This window comes from Musa acuminata, chromosome BXJ2-1, assembly GCF_036884655.1.
Source record: "Musa acuminata AAA Group cultivar baxijiao chromosome BXJ2-1, Cavendish_Baxijiao_AAA, whole genome shotgun sequence".
NCBI lineage: Eukaryota > Viridiplantae > Streptophyta > Magnoliopsida > Zingiberales > Musaceae > Musa > Musa acuminata.
Genome location: NC_088338.1, coordinates 5,075,162 through 5,091,091, shown reverse-complemented (window position 1 = coordinate 5,091,091; position 15,930 = coordinate 5,075,162). Strand labels below are relative to the sequence as shown.

Below are 15,930 nucleotides of genomic sequence, written 5' to 3'. Positions count from 1 at the left end.
GAAGTCCACTTCAGGATTTTTGATGACATTTGCAGAGGGAGCAGTCTCTTGGCAGTCTAAGTTACAGAAGTGTGTTGCTCTATCAACCACAGAAGCAGAATACATAACAGTTACTGAAGCCTGTAAGGAAACTTTATGGATGAAAAAGTTTCTATAGGAATTGGGCTTGAAACAGGAAGTGTATACTGTTTACTGTGACAGTCAGAGCGTCATTCACCTCTCCAAGAATTCAACATACCATTCTAGATCCAAGCATATTGATGTGAGATATCACTGGATTCGTGATGTGCTTGAGTTGAAAGAATTATAGTTGGAAAAGGTGCATACCAATGAGAATGATTCAGATATGTTGACAAAGTATTTGCCTAAGGAGAAGCTTGAAGCATGTAGGCGAAGAGCGGGCTTGGTACAGCCCACCATATGAGCTGGAGGGGAAGAATTGTTGGGTTCAGCCCATATGTGGGCTTGGACAATTGGGCCTATTGAGCCCAAATCAGCAAATGAAAGAAATTAAAAAGAGGAGAGAGAAGGTGAGGAAAATAGATCAGAGATTGCAGCGTGAAACGTGCGGCGGCTTGCAGAGAAAAGAGGAGAGAGAAATAGAGAGAGAAAGTAAGATTTTCTGAGTTTTCTGCTTGACGATCGGTGGTCAAATGTTGTCAGTTTTGACCCAAATTTTATGTGGAGAATCCTTGCAGAAAACTCTATAATCCTAACGGTGTTGATCTATAGTTTAACTCTCTAGAGATCCACCTATGTGATGAAGATATGTTATTCTTGAGCCAAGATCTATGTTCTTGATGTTATTCTGATCCTCTAGTTATTCTAGAGAAGACATACTGTAAACCTGTTATCAGTATTATTGATAGTGGAAGTTTGAGATGGACTACGGTCCCATAGTTTTTCCCACATTGGGTTTTCCACGTTAAAAGATTTGGTGTGATTGATTTTTTCTCTACTATTTATGCTGTGCTGGTTAATATTTTCATTTGAATACTAAGTTAGTATTTTGATGAGGAACCCATTTTGATACACAAAGAGGGAAAAAAATATTTCGCTTTAACAGGTTTCTTCCCAACATTTCTCACATAAGCTGGATCAGACTTGTTGTAGAAGTGTGATACTATATAAATGTTGATTATATATATATATATATATATATATATATATATATATATATATATATATATATATATATATATATATATATATATATATATATATATATATATATATATAAAGAAAAACATTGACAACATAAATTACTATATAAAACTAAAACTAAATATTAAGTGGTCTAAGATTGGCATTTAAATAAGATAAACATATACAAGGACAACATAATACTAAAAAAATAAAATATATTGAAAGAGATTATCTTAGGGTTGAGAATTATAAATTAGATAATCATAAGTTTAATTCAAATTGGTCAAGCTTAGTACACATAAACATCAATTCAACATAAAATCTCAAGTTTAATAAGATGTAGGTCATCTAACTCTTTCATTTCAATACTTAATAATATGTATCCTCTTAGCTCTCTTTTAATATTCATCTCACTTAATAATTTTCATTTTTATTTGGAAGGGTATATCATAGTATAATTTGACATATATATTTTTTATTTTAATTGATTAATAATGAAGATAATATTATTACGATTCAACATATGGTCACACACAGAGTGAACCCTGATCATCAATGTAGCAACATAAGTATTGATACATTGTAAAATTTAATAAGAATATTTTGCTCATACCCTCGTTGGCTAAGCCTATCATAAATGTATATTAAACCATCATAATAAAAGTTAATTATTTTTTACTTGAATTTCAAATTTTTTACCTTGAAATTAACAAGAGTATTGAAGGGACATTGTTAAACACCACACTTAACTTCAATCTTCATGCAAATCAACTATCCAACTTACGTCTATGCCTCTCGACCAACCCTATCAAACTTTTTATGTATATAAATCCGAATTAACTCGATTTAGACATAATTGATATCTTTCCCCATAAACTACTAATGTTTTTATAATTTTTTTTGACTCGTTTATTTTTTAAATGTTTGTTTACATACCATATTAAGAATTATAAATTAGACGATGATCAGGATTAGACATCAACAAATTTGACTATGTAACATGTTGTATGTTACTCGTAGCAAATTTGACTCCAGACTCGATCATTCATATAAAAAGGTTCGATAGCTTCCAACAGGATCGACATGCATCACACCATGTGGGTTGTGGATCATCAAGTGTTGGCGTAAAGTGATTCTGATTTCCAACCAATCGAAAGAGTTGTCGTGGCATCTGATGCTTGCAACCCAATTAAGATCGTTTCAATGCTGGTATCTGATTCCATCACCAGTAAAACAAGTGTTGCGTATAAATGGACCATCTATACATCTACTTGCAGTAAGTGGCCCACTTGTAAGCATTTCACTCTCTCCACTAAATTCACTTGCATGCCGCATGTGGACATGCAACGTTTTGTCATCCGCAGATGCCACCATCTCTTCCTCCGCCTCTCTTTCCCCTCCTCTCTCTCTCTATATATACTGTTACAGTGTAAGCTGCAGCAGTAGCTGAGGTTCCAACACATCAAGCCTCGTCCCTCTTCTCTCTCTACGAGCTTAGGACGATGGATCACGCGGCCGACGCGCACCGGACGGACTTGATGACGATCACCAGGCACGTGCTGAACGAACAGTCGAAGCACCCCGAGTCGAAGGGCGACTTCACCATCCTCCTCTCCCACATCGTCCTCGGCTGCAAGTTCGTCTGCTCCGCCGTCAACAAGGTCCTCCTCTTCCTCTTCCCCTCCACCATTGCGTCTCCTATTGCTATCTCCACTTCGATTCCACCTTGTTTGTTCTCACAGGCTGGCCTCGCCAAACTCATAGGACTCGCAGGAGAGACGAACGTCCAGGCAAGCATTCCTCTCCCCATAGCAAAAAATCAAACTTCCTGACCTGAAGAGACGTCCGTTCACTCTGCTTTCGTTGATTCAGGGTGAAGAACAGAAGAAGCTGGACGTGCTCTCCAACCAAGTCTTCGTCAAGGCTTTGATCAGCAGCGGTCGCACAGTAAGTCCTTACGGCATCTGATTCTGTGTACGTATAGCACCGTTCTTAAAGCATGTTCGGCTAATCATCTTCTCCCCCAGTGTGTTCTTGTGTCAGAAGAGGATGAGGAAGCCACCTTTGTGGATCCATCACTGCGTGGAAAGTGCGTAAATTTTGCGACATGCTAAATCTCATCCTCAAATCTTAATGATGTGCAGCGTTTCCCCCAATCGGAAGTGCAGGTACTGCGTCGTCTTCGATCCCCTGGACGGTTCCTCTAACATTGACTGTGGCGTCTCCATTGGAACAGTATGGGTCCTCTGTTTCCATGAATTTTATCGCCCTCAAAACTCTATTCTCTGTTTGCCTTCGTACCGATTCGGACATTTAGGCCTAGTTTTGGACAGATTTTTGGCATTTACATGGTTAAAGATAAGGATAATGTGAGCCTTGATGATGTGTTGCAACCAGGGAAGCATATGGTAGCAGCTGGCTACTGCATGTACGGCAGTTCTTGCACTGTGAGTTCACTTAAGTTCCTCTCTATTATCATTTCTTTCTCCTGCTCAGAAGATACTCATCTCGATCTCTGCATGATGCATGCAGCTTGTGTTAAGCACCGGGAACGGTGTCAATGGTTTCACTCTCGATCCATCTCTTGGAGAGTTCATGCTCACCCATCCGGACATTAAGGTTGTGCTTGAAGTTGATCCTCTAAAAGCTCAGTGGGATGGGCTGTCCTTATGCAGCATTGTGCCCTTCATTGCAGATACCCAAGAGAGGCAAATTGTACTCAGTGAACGAAGGAAATGCCAAGAACTGGGATACTCCTACAGCAAAGTGTGTATGATCCAACCTGAGCTGAATTCCCTTGTTAGGTTTTCCGAGCTGAATTCTCTTCATCACTCACTGGTCCTTAGGTTTGTGGAGAAATGCAAGTTCCCAAAGGATGGTTCATCACCAAAATCTCTGAGATACATTGGAAGGTACGTACTGCTCAAACCTCTCAGTTTTCCTGTGTTCTTAGGCTTTGATTAGTGTATTGCTCATCTGACAGTATGGTTGCTGATGTCCATCGAACACTGCTGTATGGAGGCATCTTTTTGTACCCTGCAGATAAGCAAAGTCCTAATGGAAAACTACGGTATACACAACCTCATTATTCGAGTAAAATCAATTTCACGGTTCGATGTGAATCGGAATCAAACCGGGTCGGAATCGAAACCGAACCAGCCTAGCGGTTTGCCAATTTCAAATCGAACTGCAAATGGACTTGGATGGTTCGATTACGATTCCTGATTTTTAGAATCCAGAATTGACAGTTCATGATTTAGAAAAACACTTAATGATTTTATTTTATTTTAAATTATGATTTTCCGGTTCCCTATATGTTAACAGAGGTTCTTCTGCTTTGTACAACAGTGTTCTGTATGAGGTCTTTCCAATGTCATTCTTGATGGAACAAGCAGGAGGTCAAGCATTCACAGGAGAACAACGGGTATACTGCATCAATCCCTGTTCTCTATGCTTCAACACAAGCTGCAGAGGAAACCTTGCAGATTTATCATGATTGGCAAACGTGATATGATCCATGAATCATTTACTTTGCAGGCCCTTGATTTGGTTCCCACCGAGATTCATCAGAGGTCTCCAGTATTTCTTGGCAGCTATGATGATGTTGAGGAAATTAAAGCTCTCTATGCTGCCGAAGAGAAGAAAGCATGATCAACACACATCAAACTCCATCATGCTTGTATTCCCTGCTCATAGTCCTCTCACACAGAACTATGGTGTTGAACTTGTATTCCCTGTATACAAGATGCTCTTCTCCCACAAAAATGGTGTCTCCACTATTGATCCTGAGATGCTTAGGATGTGTATGTGCTTAGAAGCGTGTATCGGTTGCCTCACCTGGGCAGCATCCCTGCTTTCAACGTGATGATTGAGAGAGCGCACAGATATCTGAAACTTCTCGCTGTAAATGTACGTGTAGCTGAGGTATATTTCAAGGACCAGAAGATAAAGAAGCATTACATGACTTCTATGATTCTCACAGAAGCTGCTGCTGCTGCTCCTGGTGATGACCACATTGCTACGTTTGGCTGGGAGTTCTTCGTCAACACTCGAAGTGTTGATTCCTTTACAGTTTCTTGTGCCTTGTGGTCTTCACTTTAACTGCGCTCGGGAGAGTTGCGAGAGTTCTCACCGCTGGAAGAAGACGAAGGAAACTTGTCTACCTTAAGACAGCTTCTGCAGCCATTCACGTGGCCGCTGTCTTCTACTGTGAACATGTGTTTCTCGCATCTCCAACTTGTTTCTTCATCCTGCCATTGGATGTTGATCCGACGTTCAATGATCAACCATCGTTATACGACGGACGAGGTAAGCACTAAATGAAGTATTTAGCATGTCATCGCTGGCATCGAGGAGAGCGGGAGGGGATGGCGGCAGAGGTGGCGTGCGCCTGCGCAGGGGAAACGGAAGAGGAGGAGGCGAGGGCGGTGGTTGGAGAGGCGGCCGCAATTCGGGCGCTGAACACCGCCGTAGAGCTCCACTTGGAGAAGACCATGGAGAAGAAACGGGCGGTGGACGCGCAGAAAAAGGAGATGTGGCGCCTCTTCCAGCTCTTCTTCCTCTTCTTGGCGGTGTTGTTCGCGGCCCAGCTGGGGGCGCCGCAGGACCGCCTCCAGTGCCGCCACTGCTGGGTCCCCATCGCCCTCCTCGCCCTCGGCCACCTCGCCTTCTCCGCCGCCGCCGCCCAGACCCTTCGCTGCATCCACGGCTGCAAGTACCAGCGCCGCTGCCACAAGCTCACCCTCGCCCTCGCCACCGACCGCCTCAAGCTCCTCACGACCCGCTGCTCCGCCGCCGCGGGCCCTGCGCCGGCGCTGCTTCCGGGGGAGTTGGAGATCCACTACCAGAAGCCGCCGGAGAGCTACCAGCGCAAGTTCAACAGGAGCTGGGCTGTACACGTCGGCTTCCTGATATGTACCTTCGGGTTCATGGTCTCCTGTACCGTAGTCGTCCTCTGCTTCTAGAATAGGTTCTACTCTTCGAGAAGCTTCTGGAAGGCTCTAGATGGGATCTCCTAGTTTATGGATTAAAAATTTTCTCTATTTCTTTTCTAGGCATAAATATTTCAGCACTTTTAATTTCATTTGTTCTTTATTTTATCATGCTGTAGAGACATGTAAATTTGTGCAAAAATAAGAAAATATTTTGGAAAAAATAGATTATGTATATTTTTCATTAGTTTTGCACGAAATAATAATTAAATAAAAATATTTCGTTTGTTAGTCCATAATCATATAACTTCAAATTTCTTGAGACATACTTTTGTCCAATAATTATAAGGTGAGGTTCAAATATTATTAAATTATTCAATTTTTTCCTAAAAATTGAGGATTTTTTCTTAACAAATCATCCAATTTATTTCAGTTGGTTAGTAAATTATTTGTATAAGTGCTCATTCTCATGTTCTAAGCCCACATGTGAGCATAATCTATGCCACTTGATATAATAATTTTTTTATTTTTTTAAAAAAATTATCTAATTTATTTTTAGATAAAAATTATTATTCAAAATATTCGAAAAAGTGAAACTATTATATATATATATATATATATATATATATATGTATAATAATAAAACCTAATATTTTCGACATTTCTATAGCCTTAACAAATCAATTTGGGCCGTAAGATGGGCCATCGTTCGGCCCAACCCAGCCCATCAACGCCACTATAAGAATAGGGAAAAAACTAGGGTTTGCTTTGCGCTTCCCTTGGTCGGCTCTCCCACGAGACTCCTGCGAAGGCTGCGATCTCTCCCTCATCACCATGGTGAGAAACGCTACGATCTCGAACCTCTTATGCTGCTCGCGTTCGTCTTCCCTCGGTCTCAATTGCTTCTTCCCTAATCTCCCTTGCGCTTCTATCTCAGATCATCCCCAAGAAGAACCGCCATGAGATCTGCAAGTACCTCTTTCAGGGTGCGCCTCTAGGGTTTCTAATGCTTAATGGGATTTTCTTTTACTCTCTTGGATTTGACTTGATGCTTTTCTTTGTGGGTGCAGAGGGGGTGCTCTTCGCGAAGAAGGATTACAACCTCGCCAAGCACCCAGAGATCGACGTGCCCAATCTGCAGGTGATCAAGCTGATGCAGAGCTTCAAGTCGAGGGAGTACGTGAGGGAGACCTTCGCGTGGCAGCACTACTACTGGTACCTGACCAACGATGGGATTGAGTACCTTAGAACTTACCTTAACCTTCCTTCGGAGATAGTCCCCGCAACCCTGAAGAAGTCCGCGAGGCCACCGGCTCGCCCGTTTGGCTCCGGCCCTCCTGGCGACCGCCCCAGGTGCGGCTATAGTTTCTCCGATCCGTTGCTCCATTTCTGCTCTTCCCTCGTGAAGAGATTGGATTCACTTTGGTGTGTTGTTTTGGCAGGGGGCCACCCCGATTCGAGGGAGATAGACCGAGATTTGGGGATAGGGATGGATATAGGGGAGGTCCTCGTCCTGGGGGTCCTCCAGGTGATGCTGGTGACAAGGGCGGTGCACCACCTGAATTCCAGCCATCTTTCAGGGTATGCATCACCTCAGTTTTGATATCCATATCCATTAGCCTTTATTTTTCTTATCAAAATTAGTAAAGAAAGCATTTATGGCGAAACTTGATTGAGATCAAATTTTGGGCACTTTCTTGTTGCTAATGCATTGATGGCATAGACTGCTTTTGAGAATTGTGTGATCTGGTCACAGAGAATTGTTACTTTATTTCTTACTTAGATATAAGCATTCTTTGGCCATACTGACTAATTGTATTCTGTAGGGTGGATTGCTAGAGTTGAAAGAAAAAATTATTTAGTGTTAAATATTTCAGTAGTCTCATACTATCATAGACATCCATATGACAGATGGTGGAACTATCTGGTCTCCAAAATGGGCAAGTGAAGGAAGATATGTAAATGCTTAAGATTTTAAAATTTTATAAGTCTAAATTCTTGCTCAGTTGGAATTTCATATGGGGCGCCAGAAGGTTCAGAAGTATATCCATGATTATAATCATAATGCCAATTTGCAGCTTCTTCCTGCCTTCATTGTTAATTCATAAATTTCAACTGTGGAATGTCGTATGGTTTATTTACGTTTTTCAAAAAGAAAGTTATTGGTACTATAAGTGAGTTTTTAAGTTGGAGTTGATTGCTGTGCAGAAAGATAAGCCATATTCTTACTGCAAATAGTCCTGTTCAATAATTTTTGCTTCTTTTTATGTGCCATGGATTTTGACTTCTATCTCAAAATATACAACAATAACATACGCAACCATATATATATATATATGTGTGTGTGTGTGTGTATATATATATATATATATATATATATGTATATATGTATATATGTATGTATATATGTATGTATATATATATGTATATATGTATGTATATATGTATATATATATATGTATATATGTATATTTATGTATATTTATGTACATGGTTTGTTTATCGGTCTATACGGATGTACTAGTTGATTGTTGGCTCGGTATGCACCGAGCTATACCGACGCATGATACAACGGGGCGTACCAATATATTGGTATATTCCACCCATACCAATTCCCTATTGGATTGGTATGTACCACCTGTATCGAGCGGTATGTTGCAGTACAGCGAACCCTATATATATGTATGTATATATATGTGTATGTATGTATGCATATATATGTATATATGTATAGTATATACATGTATATATATGTTTATATATATGTTTATATATATGTATATATATATATATATATATATATATATATATATATATATATATATATATATATATATATATATATATATATATATATATATTAGAAGAACTTGCATCCATTACTTTTTCAGACCCAAAGGAAAAGTGATCAATACAGTCCTTTTGTATCTCATAACAGTCGTTTGAGACACATTGAGCTGGTTAAACTTATTCAGGAGGCTTTTCATTTGATGGTGTTTGATATTATTTTGTGTCATATTTTTGTCTGTACTATCTTAGACAAATTATCAAGCATGCTGTTGCTTATAATTCTTAATTAGGTACTCATTATATTTTTTTCCACGTGACCACAGGAATGAAATATTTTAATATTTTTAATGTGTTTGTTGTAATGTTTAGTTATCACCTAAATTCAATGACGTTCTCATGTGTCTTGTAAAGGTTATCTGAAATGAGAGTATTTTTGCAATGTTTAGTTATGACCCAATTCAGTGATGTTCTTCTGTGCCTTATAAAGGTTATTTGAAATGAGAGTATTTTCATGGTTTTCCTGATTGTGGTTCTGCAATTAAATCTGCATGGAGTGGTATATCCATCCTAACTTTTGAAATCGTGCAGGGCACTGGTGGTAGACCTGGATTTGGCCGCGGAGGTGGAGGATATGGAGCTGGCCCTGCGTCTGCTTCTTTTCAGTAGACCTTCTTCAGAAGCTTCCCTATTATATGAAATTAAGCATTTAGATGAATCATTTTTTGCTTTTGAATCAGATTCATTGTTGGCTTTGTTAGAATTTGTAAAACTTGCTGATTAGATGCATAATTCTTATAGAAACCGGGACATGTCTTTAAATTCCATGGTTCGTTTGCTTTGGGTTGAAGCTTCTTTGTTCTCCATTTTATGATATATCGATGTTAATGTTATAATTTTTGACTAAGGATTTTTCTAGATCTATGTTCATTTGAAATTTAAAATCTAACTTTAGGCATGCAGAATCAGGTTTTTTTACATTCTCGGCCCCCCTTCTTTCGAACAATGGATAGCTTTGTTCAGTTTTCATACATTGCGTGAAAAAATGTCGATATATTATTTTGTAGATGTGTGACATGTCGAAGTGATTAGATGGGTGGGTTTGAACCTGTCACCAATGGACAACGTAGAGAGGTATGGAAATTGGAAATTTGATGTTTTCAGTATTTTTTTTTAATTTTGTTTTTGCTTATCCTTAACCTATGTTTGTCCTGTTGTCTATCGACATTTTATGAGTTTATTAGTGGACATCTCAATCTGAATTATAAATAAACAATATAAGCTTCATAGTGTGGTATGTTTTTAGTTCGTTAACCTGTGGTAGTTTCAGGTAGCCATCAAATAAGGACGTGCTATAAGTGTTGTATTCGTCTGCGGATTAAACAAGCAATTTAATCCGCGTCCTTTTGATATGAATCCTGGCTCATCATCGAGCAACCAAGCTCTTGAATACGACACAGCTACAGACTTGGAACTTCATAAATCATGCCTTTAGAAGCGAGAAAAACGAAGGTTCACCGAGGTGGAGAGTGTCTGGGCGGTGAAAAATGGCTACCCTATGATTTGAATAAAGCATTCTCCCGAGCGATAATTCATTCAGTGCAAACATGATTCGTGATTGGTTTCAGCTTTATCCATATAAGTAGGAAGAAAATAATTATTATGGAGATTTTTTTCTTTGATGCAAACGATAAATTAAGTGAGCGCTAAATTAAGTGCTAGTTATCAAGATCTTTACTGCTATAGCTAGTTGATTAGGTGCAAGAAACATTAAGTGGCTATAGACAGAATGAACTCCCCAGGGCTGTGTTCGGGATAATATATTCTTGCTAACTATCCCGACCCAATTAAAGAGGAACGTTAGACACACTTATGGATGCAAGTAAGAAAAAAAATCAAAAAAAAAAAAAACCCCTAAACTTTCACTTTTTCTAATAGGACGATCCTTATTTATTTATCGTAGCATAGCCTTTACCTCGTCCATAATTGCCTTTACCCCTCCATTACTTCAACCCTCGCCCACTGCCTCAACCCTTAGCTTCGTACTTCGCCATCCTCACCCTCACCTCATCGCCTTAAGCGATCTCTCGACAAGCCTCTTAGGTGGGGTGGAACACTTGATAGTGCTGACTAGGGGTGTTCAAATTAAACTAAAAAATTACATCGAACCTGAACCAAACCGACTCACTGATGGTTTAGTTAATTGATTCGAATTGAATCGATTTTAATTTAAAAGATATCAATCTTATTGAATTCACTACCCTAAGCCTGATTCAAATTGATTAATCAAACGGACCAAAATGCTTAATTTTAGTGGGCTCAATTTTATAGATATTATCATTTCATCCAATTAAATCAAGATTCTAGTTCAATTCAATTAAATTGAATCGATTTATTAAAAAATATATTTTTATATTACTTAAAATTATAAATCAATTAATCAATTAACGTACAACGACCACTTCCTAATACCCTAGTAGTTCATCATCTCTTCCTCTGTTGTAGTTGATGCTGCATCCCTCACCAATGGTAAAAGCTTCATTGGTGTTAGTCACCCTCTTAAGAGATCGTCCACCTCAACTATCGTGATAACAATGATGAACAAGAGGCGAACACGATAGGACAAGAGTGAAGGCAATAGATGAGGGCATGACGAATGCGACGACCGAGGGGTGGAGGTGACAAATGAGAGGGCGCGATCAAAACAACAGACAAAGGGTGGTGGTAGCAATCAAAAGAATGAAAGTCAAGAGTGATATCATTTTTTTTTAAAAAAATAAGGGATATTCTATGGGAATAAAAAAAAAGGAGATACTCTGTCGGGAAAAAGAAAACAAGTTTTTAGAAATTTTAGAAGACAACAACGATTTCAAGATACAAGGTCAAAGCTTAGTAGTGCTGGAAGATAACTAAGTAGAAATCATCCTTAGGAAAAAGAACCAATTCAAGATTAGAAACCGCAAACAATATTTAAGATTTGGAACAATGGAATCTATCAAAGTCGTTCAAGCACATAAGCTGTGAGTAGTACTAGTTAAGCACGTCTCCTGCTAACACATTCCGACAGCTGAATCACAATAAGCTTAAAAGCAGAAGCCAAACATTTAATCATCCTCATTATTGGCAGGTCATCAGCCATGGGTTATAGAAGAAAAGTGATTTATCTTATTTGAATAGAAATGAGATCTAAAATTAAGAAAACCATAATTTTTATACATTCTGATCTCGATTTTTTTTGGACTTAGCTTCACAAGTTCTTGGAAGAAGTATGGTCAATCTTTTATACTCAGATAGCAACAGCCAAATGTCCCAGAATTGCATTTACAAAGGCTTTCAGTCTAAAGCTTCAGTATCATCGCCAACAGCATTGTGAACTATGTAGGGAAAAATGAGCATTGAACACATAGCTGACTGAGAATGAGCATCTAAAAACTTGAGCAATCTGTGTTAAGCAAATGGATAAGTTCCAAGGAAAAAAAAATCTTTAAAGGAATTAAGCTTGAGAAAATCCACAAGGTCCTTGAATGAAATTGCTAGGAAATCATGAGGTAACTCTACAACAGTTTGGACTTGCTTCACAAGTTCTTGGAAGTAGTATGGTCAATCTTTTATACTCGGATTGCAACAGCCAAATGTCCCAGAATTGCATTTACAAAGGCTTCCAGTCTAAAGCTTCAGTATCATGTGAACTATGTAGGGAAAAATGAGCATTGAACACATAGCTGACTGAGAATGAGCATCTAAAAACTTGCGCATCGCAACATAATCACACAACAGTTTATGCAATCTGTGTTAAGCAAATGGATAAGTTCCAAGGAAAAAAAAATCTTTAAAGGAATTAAGCTTGAGAAAATCCACAAGGTCCTTGCATGAAATTGCTAGGAAATCATGAGGTAACTCTACAGCTAATGTGAACAAGAGAACTATGATTTACCATTTACTTGTTCAATCTTTACTAAAATCAGCGTGATATCATTGATCTCTTGTAGCTTAAAAAAAAAAGTATTATTTACATTCATGAAAAAAGTAAAACAAGTGATGCAAGAGAAATAAGGAAGGTCTAGAAAAAAATTTACAGAAAACAATGAGAAAAGATTTGATGCCCTTAGTCACAAAATGTTATATGCCAAATTGCAAGAGTTCAATTTGTTATAACTCAATAACTGTTAAGTGACCACTAACTTGTTAAACCTGATCTAAGGATGCTTGATTCCAAGTTAATGGTAGGGCACTCATCATCTCCCCATTTGATGTGCTCTCGTTACTCAACATTAGATTGACCTTAGTATCATTTATCATGATCCAATCCGATGAGATAACTTGTTCATTAATTTCTTGAGTTTGAACTACTAGCAAAATAGTAGTAAAGTTAGAAAAAAGTCCTTACAAGTCACTTGTGATATGAGGCTAAATTGAGGTATTACGCATTTAATGAGTATAATAAGTAACTCTGATTTCTATAAATATGAAACAAGTGCCACTCAGCGAAGTCAAATAAAAAACGCGAATGTAAAGCATTCCAACGAACAGGGAAAGCAGATCAGGTCGGAGAAGAGATACCTGACACCGGCATCCCGATCGAGCCCTCTCGCCACCCCCGCAGAGAGCCCACCGAGGCCACATGCCAGCCCTAACGAGAGGTGGGTGCAGCCTTCGAGAAGGTAGTACGAGGTGGCCTTAGGGTCTATAATATTATTGCTAAACATAACGGCGATGGCCACCGCCCGCATCCCGAGCACTCCGGCCAAGACGACGCGCACGATCGACTTCTCCCGAGCTCCGGTCGTCGTATCACGCCCATCAAGTTCGACCCGCACGCCGCCCCCGATGCCCCCACAAGGAGACGAAACCGAACCATCAAAGCCATATTCCGGATCGCGGGAGGCCTGGGATTCGATCGAAGGGGGGATTACAGGAGAAGACGAAGGCCACGGCGACCCCGAAGAATCCGCAGAAGGTTGACATGGCCGGCTGAGTTCAGTAAACCCTACAATTTGAAATCCCTGATTTCTTGGGAGGCGACGGAGGAGGACGGAGCGAAGAGTTCGTTGCGTTTTCTTTTATTACATATGTAAATAGTTATATTATAATATTAATTTTATTATAATATAAAAAATTAAAATTTATTTGAGCCAAAGAATCCGAGTGACTGCTACCATGAAATGAAATAAACATGACGGGCTCTTCATTGCTACTATGAAACTGGACAACGAAAGGTCGCCACAAAATGTCGTCTTCTTCATGCTGCGGTGGACTCCCCTGTACGCGTGGAGTCGTCTCAGATCACAAGCTTTGAGGGGTGAGCTTGAGGAGCTCCAAAGCCACAGAAAGAGGAGTGACGACGTGGTCTCTTCGTTGCCTTGAGATCTCACGTGAAATATCGTCTCTACTTGATCTATATATATGGCACTCACTCTGTGTTTGAAGGCAAGCAGAAACCAAGTGCACCGTACGAGACAGAGCCATGGCTCAATCCGTGCTATTGGCCAGCACTGGAGGCCGATCGTTGAGCTCCACCATGGAGCCATTGCTCCAGGCACAGATTCACCGGCTCCGGCCGACGCGGTTCTCCGACCTCATCCTTCCTCGGACTCCTCGCAGACACCTGCCTTCCACTTCTTCTTCTTCCTTCTTCCCAACTCTTGCTTTGTTCAAGGCTAAAACCAAAGCTCCTCCAGCGAAGGTCTGCGACTTGACGTCACATTAGACCTTTTAATGGGACTAGTTGTTGAGGAGGATCTCCGCACTGATCACGGTTGTTGATGCTGTTGCTGCAGGTGGAGACGAAGAAGCCGAAGGTTGAGGATGGCATCTTTGGCACCTCCGGGGGGATTGGGTTCACCAAGCAGAACGAGCTCTTCGTTGGCCGCGTCGCCATGCTGGGGTTTGCAGTGAGTATTCTGCGTCCTCTCCCTTCTCATTCCAACCTCTCGTACTCAAACTCGATCATATCCGCAGGCTTCTCTGCTAGGAGAAGGCATCACAGGGAAAGGAATCCTAGCACAACTGAACCTGGAAACCGGCATACCGATCTACGAGGCCGAGCCGCTCCTCCTCTTCTTCATCCTCTTCACCCTCCTCGGAGCAATAGGAGCGCTCGGTGACCGAGGACAGTTTGTTGATGATTCTCCCACCGGGCTCGGGAAGGCTGTCATCCCCCCGGGGAAGGGCTTCCGAGCTGCTCTGGGACTCGAGGAAGGAGGTAAAGTAAACCACAAGCTCTCAGCTCCGCCTTCTTCCATCTTCTTCCGTTGTCAAGACAACACTTGGATTCAGCTACTGATTTGTGATCCGTGTCCTATCTCGAAGGGCCCCTCTTCGGATTCACGAAAGCGAACGAGCTCTTTGTTGGAAGATTAGCGCAGCTGGGCATTGCGTTCTCCATAATCGGGGAAATAATCACAGGAAAGGGTGCGTTGGCGCAGCTAAACATCGAGACCGGAGTGCCGGTCAGTGAACTCGAACCGCTGGTACTATTCAACGTTGCCTTCTTCTTCTTCGCTGCATTGAATCCAGGAACTGGGAAATTTGTGACCGACGAAGTCGAAGAATGAGGAAAGCAGATTAGGATGCAGCGCGAATTCTTCTTGTTCATTTGTGTAGTCAATAGTTATTGTAGTTCAGTGATCCGAAATGCTTGGGATGGTCAACACTCTTGTCCAGGTTCCACTCCACTTAACATCTCATTCAATGAGAAAGAAGAGGAAGATGGCCACAATCACGATCCGACAGAATAACACATCTATTGATTTAATGAACTAGACCTATTCATCCAAATTATTTAAATCAAGTTGACGATAATAAACTCATCAAACCCTATAAATCAATCCAAAATTTTATCTACTTCTGATATTACATTCAATCAAGGTGTTCAGATAAAGATAATAATAATAAAAAAGACCTTTCTTTTGATGGCCATTTTAAATATTCGATAAAAATAACTTTTTACGCCAAAAAAAGGATCAAAGTGGCATGCTTGCAGTAAAAACGTAAAACTTGAAGCCCTTCAATGTGAATTAATGTAGTCATGTCCCACATTAGGCCATCGCAACACAAGACCACAAGA

General features: G+C 40.2%; 4 protein-coding genes across 5 annotated transcripts; all 4 read left to right on the top strand.

The window, feature by feature from the left end:
* The first annotated feature begins 2,581 nt into the window (after positions 1-2,581).
* On the top strand, positions 2,582-5,110 carry LOC135584019 (fructose-1,6-bisphosphatase, cytosolic-like). Of its 2 annotated transcripts, XM_065092567.1 has the most exons (12): positions 2,582-2,807; positions 2,889-2,936; positions 3,019-3,093; positions 3,174-3,235; positions 3,315-3,381; positions 3,480-3,593; positions 3,679-3,765; positions 3,842-3,912; positions 3,993-4,058; positions 4,130-4,216; positions 4,495-4,570; positions 4,684-5,110. In XM_065092567.1, exons 1-12 carry the CDS (start codon positions 2,649-2,651, stop codon positions 4,795-4,797), a joined length of 1,026 nt encoding a protein of 341 aa, XP_064948639.1. In that variant the 5' UTR covers positions 2,582-2,648; the 3' UTR covers positions 4,798-5,110. The 2 variants fall into 2 exon arrangements, with proteins under 2 accessions (XP_064948639.1, XP_018674036.2); XM_018818491.2 differs by having other exon boundaries at positions 2,582-2,936.
* A 153-nt stretch (positions 5,111-5,263) lies between these two features.
* LOC135598558 (uncharacterized) lies at positions 5,264-6,314 on the top strand. Its single transcript, XM_065092569.1, has one exon. The coding sequence runs from the start codon at positions 5,466-5,468 to the stop codon at positions 6,108-6,110; it is 645 nt and encodes a 214-aa protein (XP_064948641.1). The 5' UTR covers positions 5,264-5,465; the 3' UTR covers positions 6,111-6,314.
* Positions 6,315-6,849: 535 nt separating this feature from the next.
* LOC103983650 (small ribosomal subunit protein eS10z) lies at positions 6,850-9,714 on the top strand. The gene is made up of 5 exons (XM_009400908.3): positions 6,850-6,914; positions 7,015-7,063; positions 7,148-7,430; positions 7,520-7,658; positions 9,456-9,714. Exons 1-5 carry the CDS (start codon positions 6,912-6,914, stop codon positions 9,531-9,533), a joined length of 552 nt encoding a protein of 183 aa, XP_009399183.1. The 5' UTR covers positions 6,850-6,911; the 3' UTR covers positions 9,534-9,714.
* Positions 9,715-14,281: 4,567 nt separating this feature from the next.
* LOC103983661 (photosystem II 22 kDa protein, chloroplastic-like) lies at positions 14,282-15,514 on the top strand. Its single transcript, XM_009400920.3, has 4 exons — positions 14,282-14,547; positions 14,642-14,755; positions 14,823-15,066; positions 15,174-15,514. The coding sequence occupies exons 1-4, from the start codon at positions 14,329-14,331 to the stop codon at positions 15,416-15,418; spliced, it is 822 nt and encodes a 273-aa protein (XP_009399195.2). The 5' UTR covers positions 14,282-14,328; the 3' UTR covers positions 15,419-15,514.
* Positions 15,515-15,930: the final 416 nt, after the last annotated feature.